This window comes from Hemicordylus capensis, chromosome 2 (assembly GCF_027244095.1).
Source record: "Hemicordylus capensis ecotype Gifberg chromosome 2, rHemCap1.1.pri, whole genome shotgun sequence".
Taxonomy (NCBI): domain Eukaryota; kingdom Metazoa; phylum Chordata; class Lepidosauria; order Squamata; family Cordylidae; genus Hemicordylus; species Hemicordylus capensis.
In genome coordinates this window covers 372,586,141-372,611,135 of record NC_069658.1, presented here as the reverse complement: position 1 = coordinate 372,611,135, position 24,995 = coordinate 372,586,141, and the positions used below count along the sequence as shown (strand labels likewise).

General features: G+C 45.9%; 1 protein-coding gene across 1 annotated transcript; it reads left to right on the top strand.

Moving 5' to 3' along the window:
- The first annotated feature begins 20,582 nt into the window (after positions 1–20,582).
- LOC128344009 (uncharacterized protein K02A2.6-like) lies at positions 20,583–23,598 on the top strand. Its single transcript, XM_053293447.1, is given in 4 exon segments — positions 20,583–21,068; positions 21,070–21,692; positions 21,816–22,266; positions 22,399–23,598. Coding segments are annotated over 4 exon segments (2,760 nt in total).
- Positions 23,599–24,995: the final 1,397 nt, after the last annotated feature.

Sequence of the window (24,995 nt, the reverse complement as noted above, 5' to 3'; positions counted from 1 at the left end):
CGGGAAATTACAGGCTGGTTAGCTTAACGTCCGTTCCAGGCAAATTGATGGAAAGCATCCTCAAGGATAGAATTGTAAAGCACATAGAAGAACAGGTCCTGCTGAAAGAGAACCAGCATGGCATCCGCAAAGGTAAATCTTGCCTCACCAACCTTTTGGAGTTCTTTGAGAGTGTCAAGAAGTGTGTAGATCAAGGTGCTCCAGTTGACATAGTATACCTGGACTTACAAAAAGCTTTCAATAAAGTTCCTCATCAAAGACTCCTGAGAAAACTTAGTGGTCATGGGATAAGGGGACAAATACATGTGTGGATTGCTAACTGGTTGAAAGACAGGATACAGAGGGTAGGTGTAAATGGAGAGTTTTCACAATGGAGAGAAGAAAGAAGTGGGGTCCTCCATGGATCTGTACTGGGACCAGTTGTTTTTAATTTATTCATAAATGATCTAGAAGTTGGGGTAAGCAGCGAGGTGGCCAGATTTGCAGATGATACCAAATTCTTTCAGGTAGTGAAATCCAAAACAGATTGTGAGGAGCTCCTTTTCTCCAAAGTGGGTGAGTGGGCAACAAAGTGTCAAATGCGCTTCAATGTTGGCTTCAAGCGATGCACATTGGGACGAAAAACCCAAACTTCAAGTATACGCTGATGGGATCTGAGCTGTTGGTGACTGACCAGGAGAGGGATCTTGGGGTTGTGGTGGACAGCTCATTGCAAGTGTCGACTCAATGTGCAGCAGCTGTGGAAAAGGCCAATTCCATGCTAGGGATCATTAGGAAGAGGATTAAAAATAAAACGGCTAATATTATAATGCCCTTATACAAAACTATGGTGTGGCCACACCTACAGTACTGCGTACAATTCTAGTAACTACATCTAAAAAAAGACATTGCAGAACTGGAAAAGGTGCAGAAGAGGGCAACCAAGATGATCAGAGGCCCAGAGCACCTTTCTTATGAGGCAAGGCTACAACACCTATGGCTTTTTAATTTAGAAAAAAGACTACTGCGGGGAGACATGATAGAAGTTATGCATGGTGTGGAGAAAGTGGATAGAGAGAAATTCTTCTCCCTCTCACATAACATTAGAACCAGGGGTCATCCCATGAAATTGATTGCCAGGAAATCTAGGACCAACAAACGGAAGTACTTTTTCACACAACACATAATCAACTTGTGAAATTCTCTGCCACAAGATGTGGTGACAGCCCACAACCTGGATGGCTTTAAGAGGGGTTTGGATAACTTCATGGAGAAGAGTTCTATCATCGGCTACTAGTTGGAGGGCTAAAGGCCAACTCCAGCCTCAGAAGCAGGATGCCTCTGAGTACCAGTTACAGGGGAGTAACAGTAGGAGAGAGGGCACGCCCTCAACTCCTGCCTGTGGCTTCCAGGGGCATCTGGTGGGCCACTGTGTGAAACAGGTTGCCGGACTAGATGGGCCTTGGACCTGATCCAGCAGGGCTGTTCTTATGTTCTTATGCCAAATAACTCATTTCCCCCTCCCTCCACATCTTCTGCTCTGAGCACATGAGACCCACAGGCCCACACCCACCCACACTGATTAAAACCAAATCCCCTGCGCACTATGCAGCCCCTGAGCAGCCCATGCCATGCAGGTGGAGCCTTGGTATAGGGTGAGGGATCCCAGATTCCTGCCTGCCCCATCCAATTCCCAAAGCAGCCTGTTTCCCTCCCCGCCAGAGCCAAGGTGGATCACATTGCTTTCCCTGCCCCATCCAACCCCCCAAACCACTCGTCGCCCTCCCTGCCACTGGACAGGTGTAAGGGAAGAGCTCTGCACTAGCATTTTGTAAGAAACACAACAGTTCTATTTTGAATGCTGGGAATTTATTATTTATAGATACACTGGCTGTCCTTTCATTACCAAAGCAAGGGCAGGTATTTGCAATCTGCGATCCCTCCAACACCACGCACCTGCCTGCAGTGGGACAGAGGGAGATGCTCCCAAGCATGTCTTATGAAGGCCACTTTCACTGCCTGTGCCTCCCTACTGATGCCATTGATCCTCAGGGGCTGCTCCGCCAGACCAGCCAGCATAGCATCCTCGTCTCCGCCGGGTACACAATCCTTCCCTTCTAGATCTATGGCAGGGTTCACAAGCTCCTCGAGAAATATGTCTCCCCTGGTATCGCAGATATTATGGAGGATGCAGCAGGCTACCATCACATTGGGCACAAGTTCCTTCTCAACATCCAGCAACGCCACCAGCATTGGGCCTTCAGCCTCCTGAATGCCTGCTCCACCACAATTGTGATGCTGCTGTGCCTGTGGTTGAAGTTTCTCTCCAAGGCATCTCTGGGTGCACAATATGGGGTGACCATCCACTCCTGCAGGTTGCATCCCTGGTCCCTGAATATCATCAGCTTCACCAATCACCCACCCACCTGGAGAGGTGCACCGTTCAACCAGGCACTTTCGCAGAGATTGGAGGTGGGTGGAGAGGTCCATAAAATGGCCATGTCATTGCTTCTGCCAAACACCCCAGCATAGACCTCCACGAACTGGCCTGTCGTGTCCACCACACCTTGCAAGGTCATGGTGTAGTAGTGCTTTTGGCTGAAGTACTCATTGTGCCATATGGGCCCCACTAAAATCTCAACATGTCCTATCTATACAGCTGAGGACACCTGGGAATTCCTTCTCATTAAACCCCACCATCACCTCCTTTGGTTTACCCACATAGATCATGTCCTCCACGGACATCCATCAGGATGTTCACCACTTTCCTGAATATCTCACAGATGGATAGATCTGCCAATCGCAAAAGGGTTGCTGAGGGTCAAGTAGTTCACTTTGGAGGCCTGCTTGTAAACACTTATGGGGAGCCTCTTCCATGCTGAAATAACACAGTGCAGCACAGTTTCCTGCCAGCATAGAAGGGGCTCTGTCTCACTTGCCAAGAAGTCAAAAGTGGCCCGAGACATCCTTAAGCTGCCCTGAAAACACTCGTCACCCCACTCATCAGCATTCTCCATGTGCTGTTGTACTTTGGCAGCACCCACTTCCTTCCCTCCAACCACCCCTTTTCCAGGACATGGGCAGTGGAGGAGTGTGCCACTGAATGCGTCTGGGCTCCTTCTACAGCTGTCCTTAAGAGCGCTATTAGCCCCTCAAATCTCCTGGAGACCACCAAGAAACTTGCATCCTCAACACGGGGGTTGATATGTATTGCTTCCATCTGCATGGTGGTGTGGACCGTGATGCAGGGTGCTGTGTCCACCATAGCAAACCATTTCCTCTCTTGCTGCAGGGGAGGTTGTGTGATGGCTCATGCCCTCATGGGAACTTGAATTGTACACCTCTTAGGGCATTCAGGGGCTGGTGGTGCACTGATGTGCCTGCCCTCCTAGCTTGCACAGCAGTAGTAACAAAGGAGTGGTGTTCCAGGGAGGGAGGCATTCCTTCTTATTCTGTTCTGCTTCTGGAGAAGAAAGCCCTTGCTATAGGTGCATTGGCACCCCTGCCCACCACCACCCATCTCCCCAGGACCCCTGCAACTTGATGCACACCTTTGAAGCAGGTAACCTCTTTCCTATTCCAGCCAGCCTTTGTTGGGTGTGGGTGAGATAATGGCAGGGGTTGTTCTGCAGAGGGCATTGCTGTGTTAGGTTCAAAAGCACCAGGCAATTTTTTGGGAGCACTGCTATACATTTTAGGGGGTTCTGCTGGGGTGTGGTGCTGCAGTGTGGTGCACACCAGTGTTTCTGCACAGATGGCTGCCAGCTTGTCTGGAGTGGTGGGACTGTCTCCCCTGAATCTGGTGTGGGCGACCTGTCTCCCTTGACAGTGGCAGAAAGCTGGAAATGGCTGAAAGGATTGTCTCTTTAAAATATCTGAATGTGTCACTGTTGCCAGGCATAATGGGCAAGAAAGGAGAGGATGATGGGGGCATAGCATTGTGGTTGAGAGGCAGCCACTGAGAGCCGCGGTGTGCATAGAGCAACCACATCTCTGGGCGGGTCTCTGCCACTTATATAATCGTGGTTTCAAAAATTGCACAAAACTGTACAATTTTTGACAGCCTCTGGGTTTGGACATAACCATTCGGCAGCCAAACCAGAGGTCTCGGCAGAGTACCTTAGTGCAAACCAAAGGTTCAAATTGGAGTTTGGCAAGGCAAACTACAGGTCGCTTTCGGCCCAAAACTGCAGTTTTGTGAATTTGGATGTACTGGAGTTCCAATCTCTGCACTATTTAACTCCATTTTCATGTTACAAGACTGGCCAAAGTCTTTCTCCTCCATTGCAAGGTGCTTGAGATGAATTTGAAAAGAAAAATAAAACCTGCAAAAGACTCAAAACTTACCATTCTCTTCTGTTTATATTGTTGATGAATATTCCCCAAATATTCTTTGGTTTGGTTAATATTTACCATTATGTATCTACATCCGATGTAAAATGTTTTACATTTGAAAGTATCTGTCAGCATTCAGTAGCATTCTGTATTTGATGGAATCTGCAGTATAGTAATTAGAATTTGACAATATCTGATACATGACTTGCAACAGAATTGTATATTAACTCATTTGTTTGTGGATTTTCTAGTTAAGCATCAGGTTTTGATTCTTAAATGTGAGTGCAAAATTTCAAGGTTAAGATAAAACACGAAGAACTGAATTCCATCTCTGTTTTCTTCCATTCACTGACTCCTGTATCTATGTTATGTGCAACCTATCAGATTTCTTTCATGGCTACATAACTCCAGTTTTTTCATCTTTTAACTCCAACTGGAGAGTTTAGGAAAGAGCCATAGCTCAACAGTGGAGCATATGCTTCCCACAAGAAAGGACTCAGCTTCAGTCTCTGGCATCTTCAAGTGGGGCAGGGAAAGATTTCTCTCAGAAACACTGGAGACCTACTGCTATGGGTATAGATAATATTGAGGTAGATGGACTAATGATCTCAGTCCAGTATATTTTCCTATGCTTCTAACTACTCAGTGCAGATGTTATAGTACTATAAGTGGTCATTGATCACTGAATCACAAAGCATGAGTGGGGCATACATGGTCACCATCAAGGAGTTGGGAGTCTCCTCTGGAGCCCCCCAATCCTCTTTAGTCTGTCCTGGGTGGTGTGGCCGCCACACCGTGCATTAGGCCTGCACTGTGCTGGGTGACCGAGTGTGATTATGACCTCCGCCAGGTGCTTTAGAGACAGAGTGGGGAGTGGGGATATATGTGGGATGGGAATGTGTTAAGTTGCATGCTAATGCATATTTGCATGAATATACCTGTTTTATATCTTTATAAGTTCTTGTGAGTTAAGTTGCTATTTGTGCCCTCAAGAACCCATGTGTTAAAAATACTTTGTGTGTCACAGGGTGTGTGTGTGTAGGGGGATGATGCTTAACTTGCAGGGGGTGGTGGCTTTTAGGTCCAGGCTCCAAAATCATCTAGGTGCACCTCTGGACATATGTGTAACTACAGGTCCAGTGGACCCACAGTTTGCCTCCCAGTCCCCCAGCAGTCTCCCAGACTTTCAGGGACTGCAGTCTTGAATATTGCAGAGAGGGCAGAACTGGCTGTACGGGCTTCCTCTGGCCCTCAAAGGAAAGCCACACCAGCCAATGAGAGGAGTTTCCTTCCTTAACTCTGGTTTGGGCGAGTTAACCAACTGGACGACACAGTGGTTTGGTAACTGTAATTCACTACAAACCAAGGGTTCATTCTTAGGTTTTGTTCATGGAACTGCCTCTGGGATTATTGGTCAACACCCCCAGTTCATACGAATGTGGGGAATTTAGCTCAAAAAGGGTGAGACAGTTCCAAGCAGTTTTAATTTGTGCAAGTGTCTGAACTCAAGAAAACCGGCTTGGGAGAGAGGTTTTAATTAACAAAAAGGAGTTAATTGGAAGACAAACAATAAAAGCAATAAACAAGGAGGTCCTAACGTACAAGCAAAATACAAATATGTTTTAAAACAGACTATTGTGAGGAACATTTAAAGTTCCAAATTACATGTAAATTCCTAGGCGGGCTAGAGAGACTTACTTTAAGATGGGCTGTGTGTGTGTGTGTGTGTGTGTGTGTGTGTGTGTGTGGTTTCAGAAATAAGAGAAAGGGATAGATTTAGCCCTGAAGGAGCCAGGCAAGAGGCTATATCACCTGTCCTCATGAAGATCCAACTCGGGCAGCTGGAGACTAACGTCTATCCAGGGAGGCGAAGAACAAAGCAGGCGAGTTGAAGGAGTTAGTGGGGTTGCTCATGAGGAAAGTCTCAGCGTGAGGTCAGCTCGATATATTGGCAGGGGGACTGATCTGAAACCAGGCACAATGAGCTGAGCCTCGGTGTGAGGGAAGCGAATTGGCCAGGCAGGTAGTGATTTCAGCTCAGGTGGCCCCCTTGAAAGGGGGAACACCAAGGTGGTCTGCTGGAGTTCTTGTTGCAGTCTGATGGTGTCCTGAGTGTAAAGCACAAGGGAGCACAGTGGGTCATGGAGTTAGGGATACTTATATCCCAAAATGTGCCTTGAAGGCACTTATCTTTTGTCACACTTTGCTGAATAGGGTAGCCCATACAGGATTCTTGGAATGCATTGTGCCTGATCATCCTTCCTGGGTGAAAAGGTGTGTGAATTGCCTATTTTATTCAAGGCTGATTGTGAGGACAATTGGAGTGTGCAGGTGCATCCAAGAGTATCTTGTTCTGGGAAGGGCTTCCCAATAGTTCTATCAAAAGTTTTGATGGGCACCTCTTCAAAGTTACATCACTAACTCATCCTCATTGCAATGGAGTCTGCTGTTGTACTTGTCTTATCTGCCTTCCCTTCCTAGCCTAATTGCTTTGTTAGCATTAGGTGTTATCTCTCTTGCGAGAGGATGAGTGGAGTTTAAATTTCATTCCAAGGCCGAAATGACCTCAAAGGCCAGACACTCGCAGTAGCTAGTTTTGGAGTCTGCTTACTGGGGGTCCCCTCATGGAACGAGGGAGTGTGAATCTAACTCCCTTTCCAATTTGTGGTGCTTGTAGCCAAATATGGGGGCGATGAGTCCACTGCCAACTAAGCAAGTTGTCCCCATGTAGCTCACTTTGTGGTACATACAGCTCCTGAGCATAACCAAAGTGCAATCTCCAAGCCTGGAGATGCAGCTGCAACAAGGGAGCCTTCTGGGAGCGGGCAGATTAAGCTCAGCTGGTAACAGAATCACGGTTGGGTACGGGAACCGTGGTTCTGAATATTTTGATGTCATGGAGGATCAACCTGATGGGGTTGCCTCAGGTTTCCCATGACGCCCGAAGGCAGCCAGTCTGTCTGCAGGCTCTGTTCTGCCCTAAGGCTGCACACAGAATGTGAACCACTATTATAGCAGTTGTGGTGGAAAATGTTGGTGAGAGAGGGGCAGTCACAGTTGCCTAAGAATAAGTCAAGCAATGGATGTGAGTGGTTTATGAATATAGGTCCACTGATGTTTCTACTGTCCAAAAGGTTACTGAATGGCTAATTGTTTACATAAAGGTTCTGCTCCCAGCATATGTCTTAACTGCACCAGGAGATAGACTGCCAATCTATTATAATATTTTTGTCATAGGACTCCGTGTGCTGCCTCCATCCCACAGGCTATATTGCATGCCGCTGCTGAAGATCAGTGGAGCAAACCTTTAGGACTCCAGAGCCCTTATTTGAGCAGTCTTTAAGTATTTATATAGGCCCATTCCTTCCAGTTCCTTCCTCTCTCCTTTGAATATCTTGCCCCTGAGCCACGAACAAGAGTAAACACTGCCAGGCAAACAAGACCATTTGTAGATATTAGATATACTTAAGGAGGCTCAAACAGTTATTATCTAGCCTTAAGAAGTCTTGAGAACCTCTGCTCATATTGAGAGCACGCCATTGACTCAGGATTCCCACAAGAGTGCCACAGGATTTCCAGCCTATAGCTGGGTTGGGTTGTCAGGGCAACCAAGTGAATCTATGCTGATGCTGACTTCCTTTCTGCATTGCTCAACTGCAAAGCTCCAGTACAGGGGCTAACTCCATGGAAGGAGTAAGTTACAGTCCCAAAGTTGCCCTGCTCATTTATTGATTTCTATTGATTTCTTACATCATCTTGATGTAAAATGTACATCATCTTGTTACATGGCATACACAGGCACGGCAAACTCCAGAATGTGTAATACTTACAGAAATCTTTAGAAGAACTATTCCATAGTGGTTTGCATTCATTGCAGGATGGAAAGTGAAAAGTAACAAGCAGGACCCTGTTAATTCTAAGTGACATCCACCTAGGCCGAGCATAACTGGACATGAAGCAGCCCTGATGGAGCAGCATTTGGGTCTGTTTAGCCTTGGTTTCTGCCTTGATTCCACAGTCACAGTGCAGAAATTAAGTAAGGACAAAATTGACAAGTAAAGTCTTAGTTTCTCTTCACAGTGTCCAGAAATCTGATAGAGCTTCTTTAGTCTTAGAAACTTCAACTGGCAGGAGAGACAGGGAAAACATGTTCAGAAAAATAAAAATTCCAAAACTGTGTTTCTCCAGACACACCCATCTAAAACACTGAGACTGCTTTTCTCCTCCAGTATCCATTTCACCCCCCAAATTACTCTGTTTTCCCAGTATGCTGGGGACTTGTTCTTTGTGGGAGGGCTTGTCTTGGCTTTATCTGAAACAGATCATTAATTTGCTTCTACCAATCTACTGCATCCCAATTTTGGCATATTGGTTGATTGTTGGTATTTTACTGTTTGCCTTGGAGGTTTTTAGTTGCAAATCAGAAACAATACATCGGGGGGGCGGGGCGGGGTAGAGGCATATTGACAGGTATGTGAATATTCCTGATAATCTACTTTTCTTTATTCTTATATATTTCTTACCTATTCTTTATTCTTACAGCTTGTGTGGGGGAGAAGGGGCTTGGTCTCCCTGGAGATTCTTATTTGCAAATCACCACTCAGTCTCAAGCCTTGGCAGGTGTAAACCTCAAAATATATTTGGCTGAGATCTGGGGAGTGCTTTACATTCCCCAACTCAGCTTAAGATAGAAATGTTATGTGTTCCTCCTCCCCCCTGCCAAAATCTGCTGTTCACGTCTGTCCCTCTGGGTTGGTGCCTCTCTGCTGTGCCTGTAGCGTTGTTGTTGTTGTTTTTTTTTTAAAAATTAATACTAGCTTAACCCATGCAAAGCAACTGCGTGCTAGTACTTGATTGCTCCCCTCACCCCCTGCCACAGCCCTCCTCACCTCAGAGATCTCTCCACTTTCAACTGAACCATACTCCTGCTCCTCCTCTATCCGGTTGCTTCCATCCCCCTCATCTCTCTTGGTCGCGGCTGCTGCATTGCTGGCACCTATTGGCCAAGCTGCAGCCCACTATCCCCAGAGACCTCCTCACCTGAGCCCCGCTCCTGCTCCTCCCCACACGAGCAGCAGCTATTGACCAGGCCTTTCCTTGCTGCTGCTGCTGCTGCCACCGCCATGGTCGCTCATTACTCTCAGGCCACTGGCAGGCCCGGGCCCATACCTTGCCTGCCTGCCTTCCTCCCCCAATGGCCTTGGTAGCCCCAAACAGCAGCAGTGGTTGACTGGGATGTTCCTTCCTGCCAATAGGCACCGCCATGGCCGCTCATTCCCCTCAGGCTGCTGACAGGTTTGGGCCCATCCCTCGCCCTCCCTTCTTTCTCTCTTCCCCTCCCTTCTTTTTTCTCACTTTCTCACTCCTCCACTCACTCTTCCCCTCTATCTTTCTTCCCCTCCCTTCTCTCTCCCTCTTCCTCTCTCTCCCTTCCTGAGTTAACAGATCTTGTTTCCTCATATAATTCACACAACGGCAGCCTCCTTTTCCTGAAGGGGCTCTTTCCTCCCTCATGACCATTCTCCTCACACACCCCTACCCACTATCCTCTTATATAGATTCCTCTCCTCTAGAATCAAGAACATCTTCCGACCAGTAAGTGTTGCATTCCAACTGACCTTAACCATCACAGGTTCCTCCTTCCTATCAGTATATAGAATCCCCGCTGCCCAGTCACCACGGTGCCACAGGCTTCTCCTCCCTATCTGCATATGGAATCCCCACTGCCCAATCAGGTGCTTCTTCTCGCAAACTCTTGTGAGAGCTGCAACACATGGGATTAGCCATGGGTACACCTTAGAGAATTATATATATAGATTTACATAGCATTAGTTTAGATAGCAATTAGACTGAGTCTGTATACAGTTTTCAGTATCCTGTAATCAGAGGTGCTCTTACCCCTGGACTTTGGGGCCTAAGTCCAGGGCCTCCTGGGGGCCCCCCAAATCCTCTTTAGACTGTTCTGGGTGGTGTAGTTGCCCGATGATGCTTAATTTGCAAGGGGGAGGCCCTCCAAAGGCCTCTAGGTCCAGGCTCCAAAATTACCTAGGTGCACCTCTGCCTGTAATGAGTCTTTGAAGGCTACAGAGCTAATATTTGGCAAACATGTTATCTTCTAGGTGTCCTTAGGTGTCTGAAAATATCTTGTGGATTGACTGGGAAACTGTAAAGTTATGGGCAAGAAAAGTGATAGTGATTTCTCTGTTAAAACTTGAGCTCATCCATATTTTATTGTTTTCTCATTTTTGTTTTAAAAAGGGATGTCTTTTGCAAGAATGAAATGGCTTTTTTGGGAGGTGGGGATGAATGTTATTGGGAGGTTACTTACTAACAGTGGAAGCACAAGTGCATTTGCTCTCTCTTCTTTATTATGTAACATTGCCACTTTCTGAGGAAGTGGCCACAGTGCTGGAGGGATGCACGTTAACTTTCCCAGTAACTGACTCTTGTCAGCTGCCATTTTCTTTGTTACAAGGAATACCCTTGGGAAGGTTGCCTGGGGATGTTTTTTTTGTTTTTTTTTAATGGCACCTGCTTGTTGCCATTTATTTACCTGGAGTGCATTAGGTATGATACTTTCCTGACATAGCATCATTCCTCAGCGAAATATTGGTTAATAAATAAAACAGCGGCCAGTAGGAGTTGACTGCCAGGTAGACTTACAATGATTTCATTGTTTCTGCAACCTGGTGCAGGTGTTATCATTAAGTAATAAAAAAAGGATACCCACACATCCTCTATTAAGCAACCTCCTGAAAACTATCTGAAATCACCTAATTGGAAAATAGGAAGCTGCCATATACTGAATCAGACCATAGGTCTATCTAGTTCAGTATTGTCTACACAGAATGGCAGTGGCTTCTCTGTGCAACCTGTGCCTCCAGGGTTGCAGGCAGGAATCTCTCTCAGCCCTATCTTGGAGATGCCAGGGAGGAAACTTGGAACCTTCTGCTCTTCCCAGAGTGGCTCCATCCCCTGAGGGGAATAACTTACAGTACTCACACATCAAGTCTCCCATTTACACGCAACCAGGGCAAACCCTGCTTAGCTAAGGGGACAAGTCATACTTGGTACCACAAGACCAGCTCTCCTCTCCAGACCAGCTCTCTTCTCCACTGACCTCTAGAGATCAATGTAAGATCCTTCCATTTCCATCAGTGGCAGACATGTGGGCTCTTTTGCGTCACTAATTGAAATTAATAAGGAGAAACAGGCACCAACTGGAGAGCAACAGGTGATTTCTGTGACAAGTACAGTTCTTCAGGAAAATACAGAGCTGTGAACAAGACTGTAGCACAAGAACGTAAATAGGGGCCCCTTTTACTTACTTGCACTATTATAAGCTCTATCAGCCAGTAGAGCTGTGTATTACATCAGACCACTAACTGGGTCCAAGGCAATGCAAACCCTGTCTGAGCATTTTTCACCAGAGAGGATTCCAATGGAAACTGCTTCTGATATTGTAATCAATTTGATTCCACAAAACATCATGTTTTGTATGGTACTGAATCTGAGACTTGCTTTTATTGAAGGTGCAGCTTCTCTGAAAAATCACTGCCTTTTCATTCCAAAATACCAGGAAAGGAAGCCACGCCATGATGCTGTATCCTTTTGCTGGTACATTATTTTGGGGGAAATGGCCGTACCTAGGGATGTGCAAAATGATTTGGGTACAAAATTATTTGTAACCAAATCTGGCCGATTCGGTGATTAGTAGACAAAACAAATCATTCCTGTCCTCAATTGCCCAGATTTGGGTACAAAACAAGTCAACCCCGATTCAGATCCAAAAAATTTAGAGATTCGGACCTCCATTTGGAGGGGCAGAGTGGGTTGGGTTGTAGTGCCCAATGGGTGGAAGCTACCACCCAAATTTCAAAGAAATTGGGCAAAGGGGTGATTATTAAAGAATTTTTGAAGTTTGCACGTCTTTAAGTTTTTCCCCCATAGGGAATAATGGGGATTTTAGCATCCACAAGCCCATTGAAAATGCATCCACTCTCATATGCTACCAGAGAACCTACTCTCAGAACACCTCAGAACAACAAAACACAGTGACCCTTGGGCTTGTGGGTATTGTTGTGAGCTACACCCGGTTTTGCACTCTGTATATGCTCAGAGGGAAAGAGGGAAAGTCACATCATACACAAACTGAATTGGTTCTTTGAGATGGTGACCATGTAGGATCTGGGCGCGCAAACAGAGACAGAGAGAGAGACACACTCAGAAAGTTCAATGGGCTTTATTATAGAAAGTTGCTCATCAGGATAAAATAATCCACATTAAAAACATGTTTCCGATTCAAAGTGTAGTGTAATGTGTCTAACTAATATATGTGTGTGCAATCAATAATTACAGCTATCTAATAATCTAACAAATCCTAATAAAACATTTAGAGAGAAGCAGAGAAAGAAGAAAGGAGTAGGGGCTTAGGAGAGGGATGGCAGTGGTTAGTAGGGAAGAAGGAAGAGGGATCCAAGGCTTGTGGAGCAGCATATTACCAGGGTCAGGGGCTTAAGACCGGTGGGGCTTTCAGCTGAAGGAGAGAGGTTGTAGCTGGGAATAGCAGCTTGGGAGCGATGCCATCTTCTAGCAGTCAAGCAGGCTGGTCAAGCAGGCAGTTTGCTCAGAGCGAGGCAGAGAGTGAGAGTACCATGGCTGGGGAAGTCTTGACTTCTCACTGCGCAGCAGAAGTCACAGACAGTTCCTGTCCATGGACAGAGTTCCTGCTCGTTGCCCTGCGGCTTTGGCAGCAAACTCTGAGATGGCTCTTGAGCAAGTATGCTTGTTAGGCAAGATTGCTCGACTGCCATGTCCAGGGACTCCCTCTTATAGTAGTTCCATCCTTTGATGTCCATTTGAGTCTCCTGGATCACAAAAGATGTCCATTCCTGTTATCCTCTGGATATTGTCTTTTAATTATCAAAATTAGCTCAGGATATTTGGTCAGTCCAGGGTAATCTCAATCTCATCTTCTGTTATCTGTTATCTTGGGGAGGGGATGTTCTATTTTGTCCAAAGCAAATCTGAATCTCTGAGCTGCAAATGGGCATCTTCTCTTGTCCCCAGATTTGGGGCCTGGTCCCTGAAGATGTTAAAAGGTGTTAGTAAAATAAGAATTAAAATCTATAGGTGTTTTCTTTGTGTACATTTACCTAGAGTGGAATTTCTATAGACAGCAACTGAGTATCCACTTTGGGCAGAGCAGAGCCATCATTGACAAGGATTAACATAGACTTCTTGCAACAGGAAAGAGGAGCTCAGCCTCTGGCCTCTTCCACAGACATTATCTGATATTGAGTTACACTTTAGCATATTGATAGCTCAAGCCTAGCCCTTGTGTTTCTTTGAGTACCCATTTCACAATACAGTGCTGGATTGCCTCCTCTTTCACAGAGCAGTTAGCAGCGACAGTCAACAGACCTGCGTGTCAGTTCACCTTGAGTTCAGGCATTTAATTGAACTCTTAATAAAATGGAATCAGACATAGGCCTGAATCCTACACAATTCTGGGTTGGTATTCTGGGTTTAATGTTGGGTGGGGTCCCCAACAGTATGGGGTTGGTTGGCACCCTATGTGCACTACACCACCACTCGCTCTGGGCCACCCTGGTGCCCCGCAAGTGGAGTTATGGGGCTGCTGACATCTCCATTATTTCCGGGGGGGGGGGACACGGGACTTAAAGAAATGCCAACTTCAGAAATTCTTTTAAAATCACCCCTTTCACCAATTTATTAGAAATCTGAATGGTAGCAGGCACCCATTGGAGCACTACCACCTGACCCACTCTTCTGCCCTCCAAACTCCCTTTCTGCCCTAAATTTGCCCCCAAAACATGACAACTTCAAAAATCATTTAAAAATCACCCCTTTGCCCAATTTCTTTGAAATCTGGGTGGTAGCCTCCTTGCACCCATTGGGGCACTACCACCCACCACAATCCACTCTGGGCCACCCTGGTGCCACCCCCCCCCGGAGTTATAACTAAGGCTGCTGAAATCCCAATTATTCCCTATGGGGAAAAGCTTAAAGACACATAAACTTCAAAAATCATTTAAATATCACCCCTTTGCCCAATTTCTTTGAAATTTGGGTGGTAGCTTCCACCCATTAGGCACTACAACCCACCCCACTCTTTTGGCCCCAGGACCCTTTTTTATCCGAATCAATTCAGATTCGGAAATGTGGGTACAAATAAAATCTGGGATGATTCAAGGGGTCAGATTCAGACCCAAAACAAATTGGGGGTGTTTCAGTTTGGGTACAAATTGAAACAAAAAAAACCTGATTCGTGCATACCCCTAGCCGTACCATCTAATTGATGATGATAATAATAGTGATGATGATAATTAATTAATTAATTAAAAACTTTATTTTTTAGCCACCCAAAACAAATTGTTATCTGAGTGGCTCACAACACAGGATTAAAACATACAATAAAAACACATAACACATTAAATCATAACAGACAAAAAGGGAGAAAATACAAAATACATTACAAAGCAGCTTAAAAACGCATTTTAAAAATAGTTAAAAATAAAATAAAATCAGATCTGGAAATCAGAATTTCAAAGGCCTGGGTGAAAAAAAATGTCTTTACTGGGCATCTAAAAGAACAAAGTGATGAAGGGGAACCTCACTGGGAAGGCTATTCCATAAATGGGGTACAACCACCAAAAACCACCTCTCTCTAGGAGCCACCTGCCTCATCTCGTTTGGCAGGGGCGCCCAGAGGAGGGCCTCCGAAGAAGTTCTTAAGGTCCGGGTTGGGACATATGGGACAAGGCGCTCCTCTCTCAGGTAACCTGGTCCCAAGCCATTTAGGTCTTTAAAGGTTAAAACCAGCACCTTGAACTATAGTCCCTAGTAATACACCAGGGAAAGGATATTGCTTCATTTTCTTCCATGTCACCCTACAATGTGCCAGGAATGGCAACAATTTGAAACTGAGCTGCTGCAGCAGCAGCTGCCTGGAAAGCAGCCAATTTCTTCAGAGAAGCCACTCCAGGACTGAGTACACAATTTGATCATTACCAGAATTGGGTTGATACTGACCCCAATCTCAATAATGACAGCTGGGCACAGCCCTACTAACCAGGTGTCTTGTTACTTAGTCCATACTATGCATTCTAGTCCATTCTAGAAAAAGTCATCCTGAAATTTCGTAGTCCTTTACAGTAACTCCTGAATAGTACTATTGAGTAACTTAGTCTGGATGTCAGTTAGTATGATTTAACTTGGGCTCCTTCCCAATGAATATGCATAGGATTGGTCTGTAAAGTTTAGTAAAAGTGAACCCCATTATCAGAGGGGAGGCATTTCCACAGATTTCTGTGGGTAACAAAACTTTAGATAATGGGGCATTAAAGCCTTGAGAATTGGGGTGGGGTGTTAGGTTCCTGATACCTGGAAAAATTGTCAAAGATCAGTTAAAAATAGTAAAAGGGGGGGAAATAAAGTGCCCTACCATGCTCTGTGGGTCTCCATCTGTTCAGGAATGCCCCCCCACACACACACCCCAAGTCACCAATCCTCCATTTTCCCATTAAAAATTGTGGGGAAATCTTTTGTTGTTGTTAACTGAGCCAAAAAATGGCTCCTTTTCCCAAAATGGTAGAAATGACCTTAGAGGTTATTTCCAGCCACCCCCATGGGGTGGCTGTGATATGTGAAATTAATCCCTTGTGAACAGGTTTTTTCCACATATGACGAGGCTGGGTATCAGTTGCCCAACTGCAGATATGTGGCACAGCGGATGTTGGGTCCATGAATGGTGAGGTTCGCCTGTACCATATAACAATGAAGTAACAAATACATTTTGACATCCAAAGGATGTGGATTGAACTGTACTGGCAGGCAACATTTGGGAGTTTTTGCATATCTGCCTGCTCTTTGACATTGTTAAATTTTCATCTTGGATTTATACTTATACTGAAAATCTGTGCAGACTTTAAATAGATTAAAAATGTAAACTGAATTTGCATTACCTTTGTTGTGGTGTTTGCTCAGAATTCTACATTACCACGATGCTGGTGTAACAAACCAGAGTGAGAAAAGGCAATATGAAGAAAACAAGGGAAAGATAAAATGTAAAGAAATAAACCATATAAAGGCAACAAAGAAAATATAAAGAAATATACTACAGTATTTTAAAAAGGAAGATATAATATAATGAAAGCAAAGGAAAATCAGAATAGACATTATGGTTTCCCTCTAGAGAACAATAATTGAGTAGTTCAAGTTCAGTGAAGGGAGAACAAATAAATAACTAAAAAGTGGTAGTGTAGCCAAGCTGCATTATTAGAATCCTAGAGTAGGTAGAAGAAAGTATCACATTTTCTTTCAATCCAAATATGTTTTCACTGCTAATCTTATATAGAAAAAATCTAGGCTATATATTTGAGGTGCTAGGCTATATATTTGAGGTGCTACATGAATAAATAATGAACAAGTAATGCCCATGTTAGATTTGAACCAACACTGGTAGCTGGATTACTATATAATAGGGATGTGCAAATCGATTCAGATACAAATCGATTTGTACCCTAATCTAGCTGATCCGGGTGATTCGGAGACAAAACGAATCACCCCTGTGGTCCATTGGCTAGATTCGGGTACAAATCGAATTGCTGCTGATTCGATTCGAATCGATTCGGGTTTCGGATCTGTCCTATTAATTTCCCCAGATTCCCAGCTTTCATTTTTTTAAAAAAGCAAAGCTCTAGCTCTTATAGAAGTGGAGTTATGGAGCAAAATGTGTGGTCACTATTTTTTAAGTGTTCAGATTCTTTGGTGTATAATAACTTTCACTCAATGAATCCTTATGAGGATTCATTACACACCTTCATTTCTTCTATTCATTTTGACTGTCTTTTCGACAGTGCCAATTGTCAACTGCCATGTGCCAACTACACCCCACTCCCACCCGCAAGGCAGTGAAGTACTACTCAGTTTAAGTTAAGTGCCTAATGGGTGGAGGCTACCACCCAAATTGCAGAGGGATTGGGCAAAGGGCTGGTTTTTGGTGAATTGTTGAAGTTTTCCATAGGAAATCATGTAGGTTTCAGCAGCCCCATAACTGCACTTGGGGGTTGCTGGGGTGGCCCAGAGTGAGTGGTGGTGTAGTGAACAGAGGGTGCCAGCCATCCCCATGGGTTTCTAGCCCATGGGGTTCAGGGTTCTGTTGTTTCTGAGGTAGACTCTCTGGCAGCAAATGAGATTTTCAATACAAACCATGAATCCACTCTAACTTGCTACCATAGAATCTACACTCAGACCACCTCAGAAACAACAGAACCCTGTACCCCATGGGTTAGCAACCCCATGGGAGTGGCTGGCACCCTATGTGCACTACACCACCACTCACTCTGGGCCACCCCAGCGCCCTCCAAGTGCACTTATGGGGCTGCTGAAACCTCCATTATACCTTATAGGGGAAAACCTTAAAGATGAGTAAACTTCAACTATTCACCAAAAACCAGCCCTTTGCCCAATCCCTCTGCAATTTGGGTGGTAGCCTCCACCCATTAGGCACTACCACCTCACCACACTCTTTCACCCCAGATCCCACTTTATGCCCCAAATCTGCCTCAAAGACACTAAACCTTCAACAATTCACCAAAAATCAGCCCTTTGTCCAATTCCTCTGCATTTTGGGTGGTAGCCTCCACCCATTAGGCACTTAACTTAACTTATTATACACCAAAGAATCCGAACACTTAAAAAATAGTGACCACACATTTTGCTCCATAACTCCACTTCTATAAGGGCTAGAGCTTAGCTTTTTTTAAAATGAAAGCTGGGAATCTGGGGGAAATAATAGGACAGATCCAAAACCTGCGATTCGGCTCCGAATTGAATTTGGGGTGATTCGGATGGGTCAGATTCGGATCCAAATCAAATCAGGGCTGTTTTGATTCGGTTACAAATCGAAACACAGACAGTCCGAATTGCACACCCCTACTATATAAATATAATGTGAATGGGTATAGGTTTGCTATTATATGGGTATAGGTTTCCTATAGCTTCTGCCTTTTAGGATTGACCATCAACAGTAAAGGATCCAGCAGTCAAGAAATATGCCACAGACTAGCACTTGGTAGGGTTGCAATGAAGGCCTTGGAAATAATATTTAGATGCTGTGATGTGTCTACACCTATAAATATTAGAATCGTTCAGACCATGGTTTTCCCCATGACACTCCATGGATGTGAAAGCTGGACTTTGAAGGAGCAAGGTAGAAAAAGTATTGATGCTTTTGAACTTTGGTGCTGGAGAAGACTTTTGAGGATACCATGGACAGCCAGGGGAAAAAAAAAAGGATCATAGAACAAATCAATCCAGAATTTTCACTTGAGGCACAAAAGACGAGGCTCAGACTATCATACTTCGTACACATTATGCAAAGATCCAGCTTCCTTGAGAAGTTCATAATGCTGGGGAAAGTTGAAGGAAAGAGAAGAAGAGGACGACCAGAAGCAGGCAGATGGACTCGATTACAAGCAATTAATGTACCACTGAGAGACCTTAAAGGTCAAGTTGAAGACAGATCATCCTGGCGATAATCTATCTATGTGGTCGCTAAGAGTTGACATTGACTTGACAGCACTTAAGCAATCAATCAATCAATAGGTTTGCTAGAGGCAGGCTCTTGGTGTTAATAGCAGCTACAGATTTAAAGTTACAGGCTTTCATACTGTGCTGTGAGTCTCCTGTCTAAACGACAGGTGAGCTTGCTGCTTCCAAGCCCATTTAAATCTTGCCAGCACAGCTTGTGAAGGCAGGGAGGCTCCTTGGCTACTAAGGAGTGTGTCCTCACACTCCCATGGCTACTCCCATTATTCCCAATTAGTTCTCACCCCTTAGTGGCCACAGAACCTGCCCGTCTCCACAAACCATGCTGGAGTGGCCAAAGGAGCTCAGAAGTGAACGTGCCTGTTGCTTAGACAAAAGGCTTGCTGCATAGTATATGTATAGAGTTGTCAGCACACAAGATAGCAGGATACTGCAGGATTACTGAGCAAACATTTATTAACAACACTTCTTGGAAAAGCATGTAGGATAACTGTTATGTCCAAACAGTTAAAGCATCGCGAGATTTGGAAATGTTGCTTGTTGTTTAAAGTTAAACTGTGAACCAATCATTGCAGAGCCCGCCAATTGTACTGGTTGGGGGGCTGGCTCTGCAGGGTATAAATATAGAGCTGGCTGCGACCAGCGTGTTGTTGTGTGCCGAGTTCTGAAGCAGAAAGAGCTGAAATAAAATCACTGAAGATTCACCCATCGATTGCTGGCCTGGCTTATTGCAGCAGTAGACACAACATTGGCGACGAGGACTGAGGATGAGTTCCCACTCACCCGCCATCGGGCCATTCTGCGTCTCAGAGCCGGACACGTGGACGCTCTATGAACTACAGTTCACCAACTTCTTGGTCGCTGAGAGGATAGAGGGCGAGGAACGACGTAAGGCATTTTTTCTCACCCATTGTGGGTTGCCCACCCTAGAGTTGGCAGTTAATCTCCTGCTGCCCCGAGATATCGCGACTGTGTCCCTGAAAGATATCTTGGATACGCTGAGGGGTCATCTCCAACCCACCGTGTCCATTTTTCTGGCACGCCTGGCATTTCATAGGCGAGACCAATGGCCAGGGGAGTCCGTGGCAGCCTATGCTGCAGCACTTCATTTGGCGGCCATTCCATGCCTGTGGTCTGCCCTGGAGTAAGCCCTCCGGGATCGTCTGCTCCTGGGTTTGGTGGATGAGGCGGCACAGCGCCGGCTTTTGAAACAGGAACGTCTGTCATTTGCGGAGGTTCTGAAGGAGGCCCTTGCATCCGAAGCTGCAGATTCAGGGGTCAAGGTTTTTCGGCAGAGGGCTGCCGAGGCGAGCGCAGGGGGCTCCGCTGTACAGAAACAGGGGAGCCCAGATTCAGCCACCGATTCCAGCGAAGCCGAGGACGACGTGGGGAAGGTACAGCGGAAGAATAGCATGGTCCCTAAGAGTCCAATCGCCCCGTGTGAAGGGTGTGGAAACCGCCACGTGCGCGCTAAATGCCCATTTAAGAACGCTGAATGCCACAGCTGTGGCAAATGAGGGCACATAGCAAAAGTGTGCAGGAAGAAAGCTGAAGGGGGCCGAGGGGATAGGCACCGCCAGTGGGGAGACCAGTCTGTCTCCAAGGTAACATCGGCCCGCCAGTTGTTTTCCAGAGTGCAGGCAGCTACAGAGCGATTTGTTGTGGCTGTTTCAATTCAAGGAACACCCATCTCGATGGAGATCGATTCAGGAACTTCTTACTCGATCGTGTCACAGAAGGATTTCCAGAAGATTCCACCTGCTGCCCATCCCCGCCTACGTGCATTTAAGGTGTCCTTACGGGACATACAAGGTCGCCATATTCCGGTGTTGGGAATCGGCGTTTTTCACATGCAATTCAAGGGGTTGTCTGCTCAACTGCCTTTAGTAGTGGTTAAGCAGGGCAGAAATAATTTGTTGGGGGTCCAGTGGTTTGAGCCGCTGGGAATTTCTTTAACAGGAATTCATGCCGTTGAGCCTGACCCTATCCAGAACGTCTGCGAGGAATACAAGGTGGTGTTCCAGCCAGGATTAGGAACCTTCATGGGACAACCCATCGCGTTCGACTTAGACCCAGGGGTGCAGCCCATCAGACTGAAGCCTCGGCGAGTCCCGTTTGCTCTAAAGGACAGGATTGAGGCGGAGCTGGACAAATTGGTCACCCAAGGGGTTTTGGAACCAATTGGAACCAATTGACTCCGCCCCGTGGGAAACACCGATAGTGATAGTGCTCAAGGTGAATGGGGACGTTCGAATCTGTGCAGACTACAAATTCACTATCAACAAGGCGATTCGCGCAAATGCATATCCGGTCCCAGTCGTAAGTCATTTGTTGGCTTCCTTGCACGTAGGCAAATGTTTTGCTAAGTTAGACCTAGCTCAGGCTTATCAGCAATTGCCAGTTACTCCTGAAGCAGCGCTTTGCCAGGCCATAGTAACACATAAAGGGACCTTTAGGGTTAATCGTTTGCAATTTGGGGTAAATGCTGCACCCGGAATTTTTCAAGCGTTGGTTGAGCGCCTGTTGAAGAGACTGGTTGGTGTGTTGCCATATTTTGATGATGTCCTCATAGCAGCAGAAAACGAGAGGGAGCTGGCTAAGAAACTGGGGGAGGTGTTGCACAGATTCCAGGAAGCAGGTTTATGGGTTAAAAAAGAAAAATGTGTGTTGCATACCAAGGAGATAGAGTTCCTGGGTTTTAGGGTCACTCCTGAGGGAATTAGACCATCTGAGTCTAAAATCAGGGCTATCTGGGAGCCCCCCCCCCGTCCCACTTCTAAAACGGAACTACAGGCATTTTTGGGGTTGCTTAATTTCTATCATTCCTTCTTACCTCAGAAGGCGGAGTGGGCTGAACCACTGCATTACTTGCTTAAGAAACAAACTGTGTGGAAGTGGGGCCCCCGCCAAGAGGAGGCATTCAAAAGGTTAAAAGGTCTCTTGACATCAGAAGCTGTTCTGACTCATTTCGACCCTAGGAAGCCTGTATTGTTAGTATGTGATGCATCCCCAGTAGGTGTTGGGGCTGTGTTGTGCCATGATATGGGTAATGGGAAAGAGGCGCCAATTGCATTTTATTCCAGGTCACTGACTCAGACTGAAAGAAATTATGCGCAGATAGACCGGGAAGCATTGGCCATCATTGCAGGCACAAGGAAATTCCACGATTTTATTTATGGGTGAAAATTTTCGATTGTGACAGATCACAAACCCCTCCTGGGCATTTTCGTGCAAGGGAAACAGACCCCTCAGATCCTGTCACCCCGTATGCTGCGCTGGGCGATGTCATTGCAGGCGTACGATTTCACTTTAATACATCGTCCTGGGGCGGCTATCAGCCATGCGGATGCACTGTCCAGATCCCCCATGCCCTCTGGGGTACAGGACGAACCAGGCCACCAGGTTCTCATGATAGAGGCCTTACCAGGCCCTCCTGTCACGGCGGTGGATATAGCCTGAGAAACGGGCAGGGACCCGAGGTTGGCCAAAGTACGGAAATGGGTACAGCAGGGCTGGCCGGCTAAACCACCAGCAGACGAATTCAGGGTATACCATCAAAGAAAGGACGAGCTCTCTTTGGAGCATGGCTGTTTGCTGTGGGGTCAGCGGGTGGTGATACCAGAAGGGTTAAGGGATAGAGTCTTACAGGTTTTACACATCAGCCATCCGGGTATTGTGAAATCCAAGGCATTGGCACGGAGTTATTTTTGGTGGCCCAGGTTGGATTTAGATATAGGGAAATCGGTAGGGTGTTGTGCAGAATGCCAAGCGTCTAGGCCAGAAGAGCCCCAGCTGCCACTCAGGGAATGGGACACTGCACGAGGTCCTTGGTCCAGGATCCATGTAGATTTTGCAGGTCCTTTCAAAGGTTCAATGTTTTTGTTGGTGGTTGATGCATATTTGAAATGGCTAGAAGTCATTCCAGTCGTTGGCACGACTTCTGCCGGCACCATAAGAAAACTACGACAACCGTTCAGCACTTTTGGGTTGCCAGATGTGTTAGTCACTGACAATGCTTCTACGTTCATGTCAGCAGAGCTCCAGGATTTCTTAAAAAGGAATGCAGTCAGGCACGTGACTTCGGCCCCGTTCCACCCGGCAACCAACGGGCAGGTAGAAAGACTAGTTAGGACTACAAAAGATGCTCTCAGGCGCATGGGAGCAGGGGACTTAGAGCTGCATCTATGCCAATTTCTCCTAACTTACAGGGTTACACCATTGGCATTGGGTCAGTCACCTGCAGAAGTGCTAATGCGGAGAAGGCCAGTCACCTTACTGGACAAATTAGACCCGGGACGCTGGGAGGATAGAGGTACAAACATTGGCGTGGAATCGCCTAAGAGTTTTTTAGTGGGCCAGCCGGTCCACTGCAGGAACTATAGCCCTGGCCCTGCCTGGACTAGGGGGAGCATATTGGAGCAGACTGGCCCTGTATCTTATAGAGTACAAACAGAAGTAGGGCAAATCTGGAGGCGTCATGCCGAGCAACTGCGGCATCGGGTGCCCGGGAATAACTTGGGACAAGAGATTGGGCAGGACAGTGAGTCGTGGGGTGGTAACAAACAGGCAGTAATGCCAGCTGAAACACACCCACAAGAGGAACTTGGTGTGGAGCATTCCGAGTCTGCAGAGGTCGCCAATAAGGGACCTACGGCAGTCCCAGCATCAGAGTTTAGCACAGAAGGGGCTGTCAGCACGCCCCGACAGTAAAAAAGAGAGCGCAGGCCCCCGGGGCATTGGAAAGATTACTTCACCTTCTAAGGGGGAAGGGATGTTATGTCCAAACAGTTAAAGCATCGCGAGATTTGGAAATGTTGCTTGTTGTTTAAATTGTGAACCAATCATTGCAGATCCCGCCAGTTGTACTGGTTGGGGGGCTGGCTCTGCAGGGTATAAATATAGAGCTGGCTGCGACCAGCGTGTTGTTGTGTGCCGAGTTCTGAAGCAGAAAGAGCTGAAATAAAATCACTGAAGATTCACCCATCGATTGCTGGCCTGGCTTATTGCAGCAGTAGACACAACAATAACTGACCTTATCTCAGGCAGGTCCTTGAAGAAATCAGCAGCCTGAATCTAGCAGCAGAGCAACTTGCTTTCTAATAACAATGCTTAACTCCACCCACTAGCAACCACTACTAAGCAGGCTGAGGCCCTTTCTTAAAGCAACATTGTCTTTAATCCTTCTCACAGTACACAACAGTATGTGAACCACTAAATACGGCACAAATGTAATTATAATTGCAATGTAGAAGTTAACCCATCATATCCAAATTGAAACCATTTTATGTAGTCCCATGCAAATGAATGAAAAGTAGTAAAATTGACCAGGCCAGATATAAGTAACTTCTGGCCCAATCAGTTTCCCCCCAACACTTCTGAGGTAACAGTGATTCTCTGATATGCATAGTTGCCCTCATTGAATTAAGCTGAACCATCAGATCTGAACCAGTGCATTGCCTATAGGAATTAAAGTGATACCATAGAAATACCTATTATATTTCTGTTTACATAATAATGGGATGAGGGAGTAATCACACCCCCTTCTACCATAGTGCACTTGGATGCTTGAAGAAAAAATAGCCCGTTCAGAGAAGAGTTTGCCTCTACAGTTGCTGGTGACAGGAAAGTAAAAGCTCTGTACAGAGTAATGTTGCAGGGAGGAGAGAGGGGTTTTGTTTTGTTTTGTTTTTTGTTTTTGCTGATTCTGCCTTCCCTCTGCAACCTTTGATACTACCATCCCTGCCCCGCAAAATGGTATGATGTATATATGCTCCGTGCTTGGGAAATAGATGTCGGGAGTAGACAGAGCAAATTTTGGTTCCTACAGTACTGGAGTATTTAAAGACAGAAGTCGATGAACAGTGTCTACATTGCAAGGTAGCAACACTACCTGCTGTTAGCATCTTGGCAAAGTAATCACAAGACCCAGGTATTGTTCCAGTCTATTGTATGGAAATAACCAGTACAGAAAGGTTTCCACTTCTCAACAACCCTGCTTTCCAGGATACACACAGTCTGTTCCTTTCCTAATAATTTATTTCAGATCCTTCCCAGAGCCATTCACGCAAGTAACATAAAATGAGATTAATGCTTCTTGCTTGAAATAA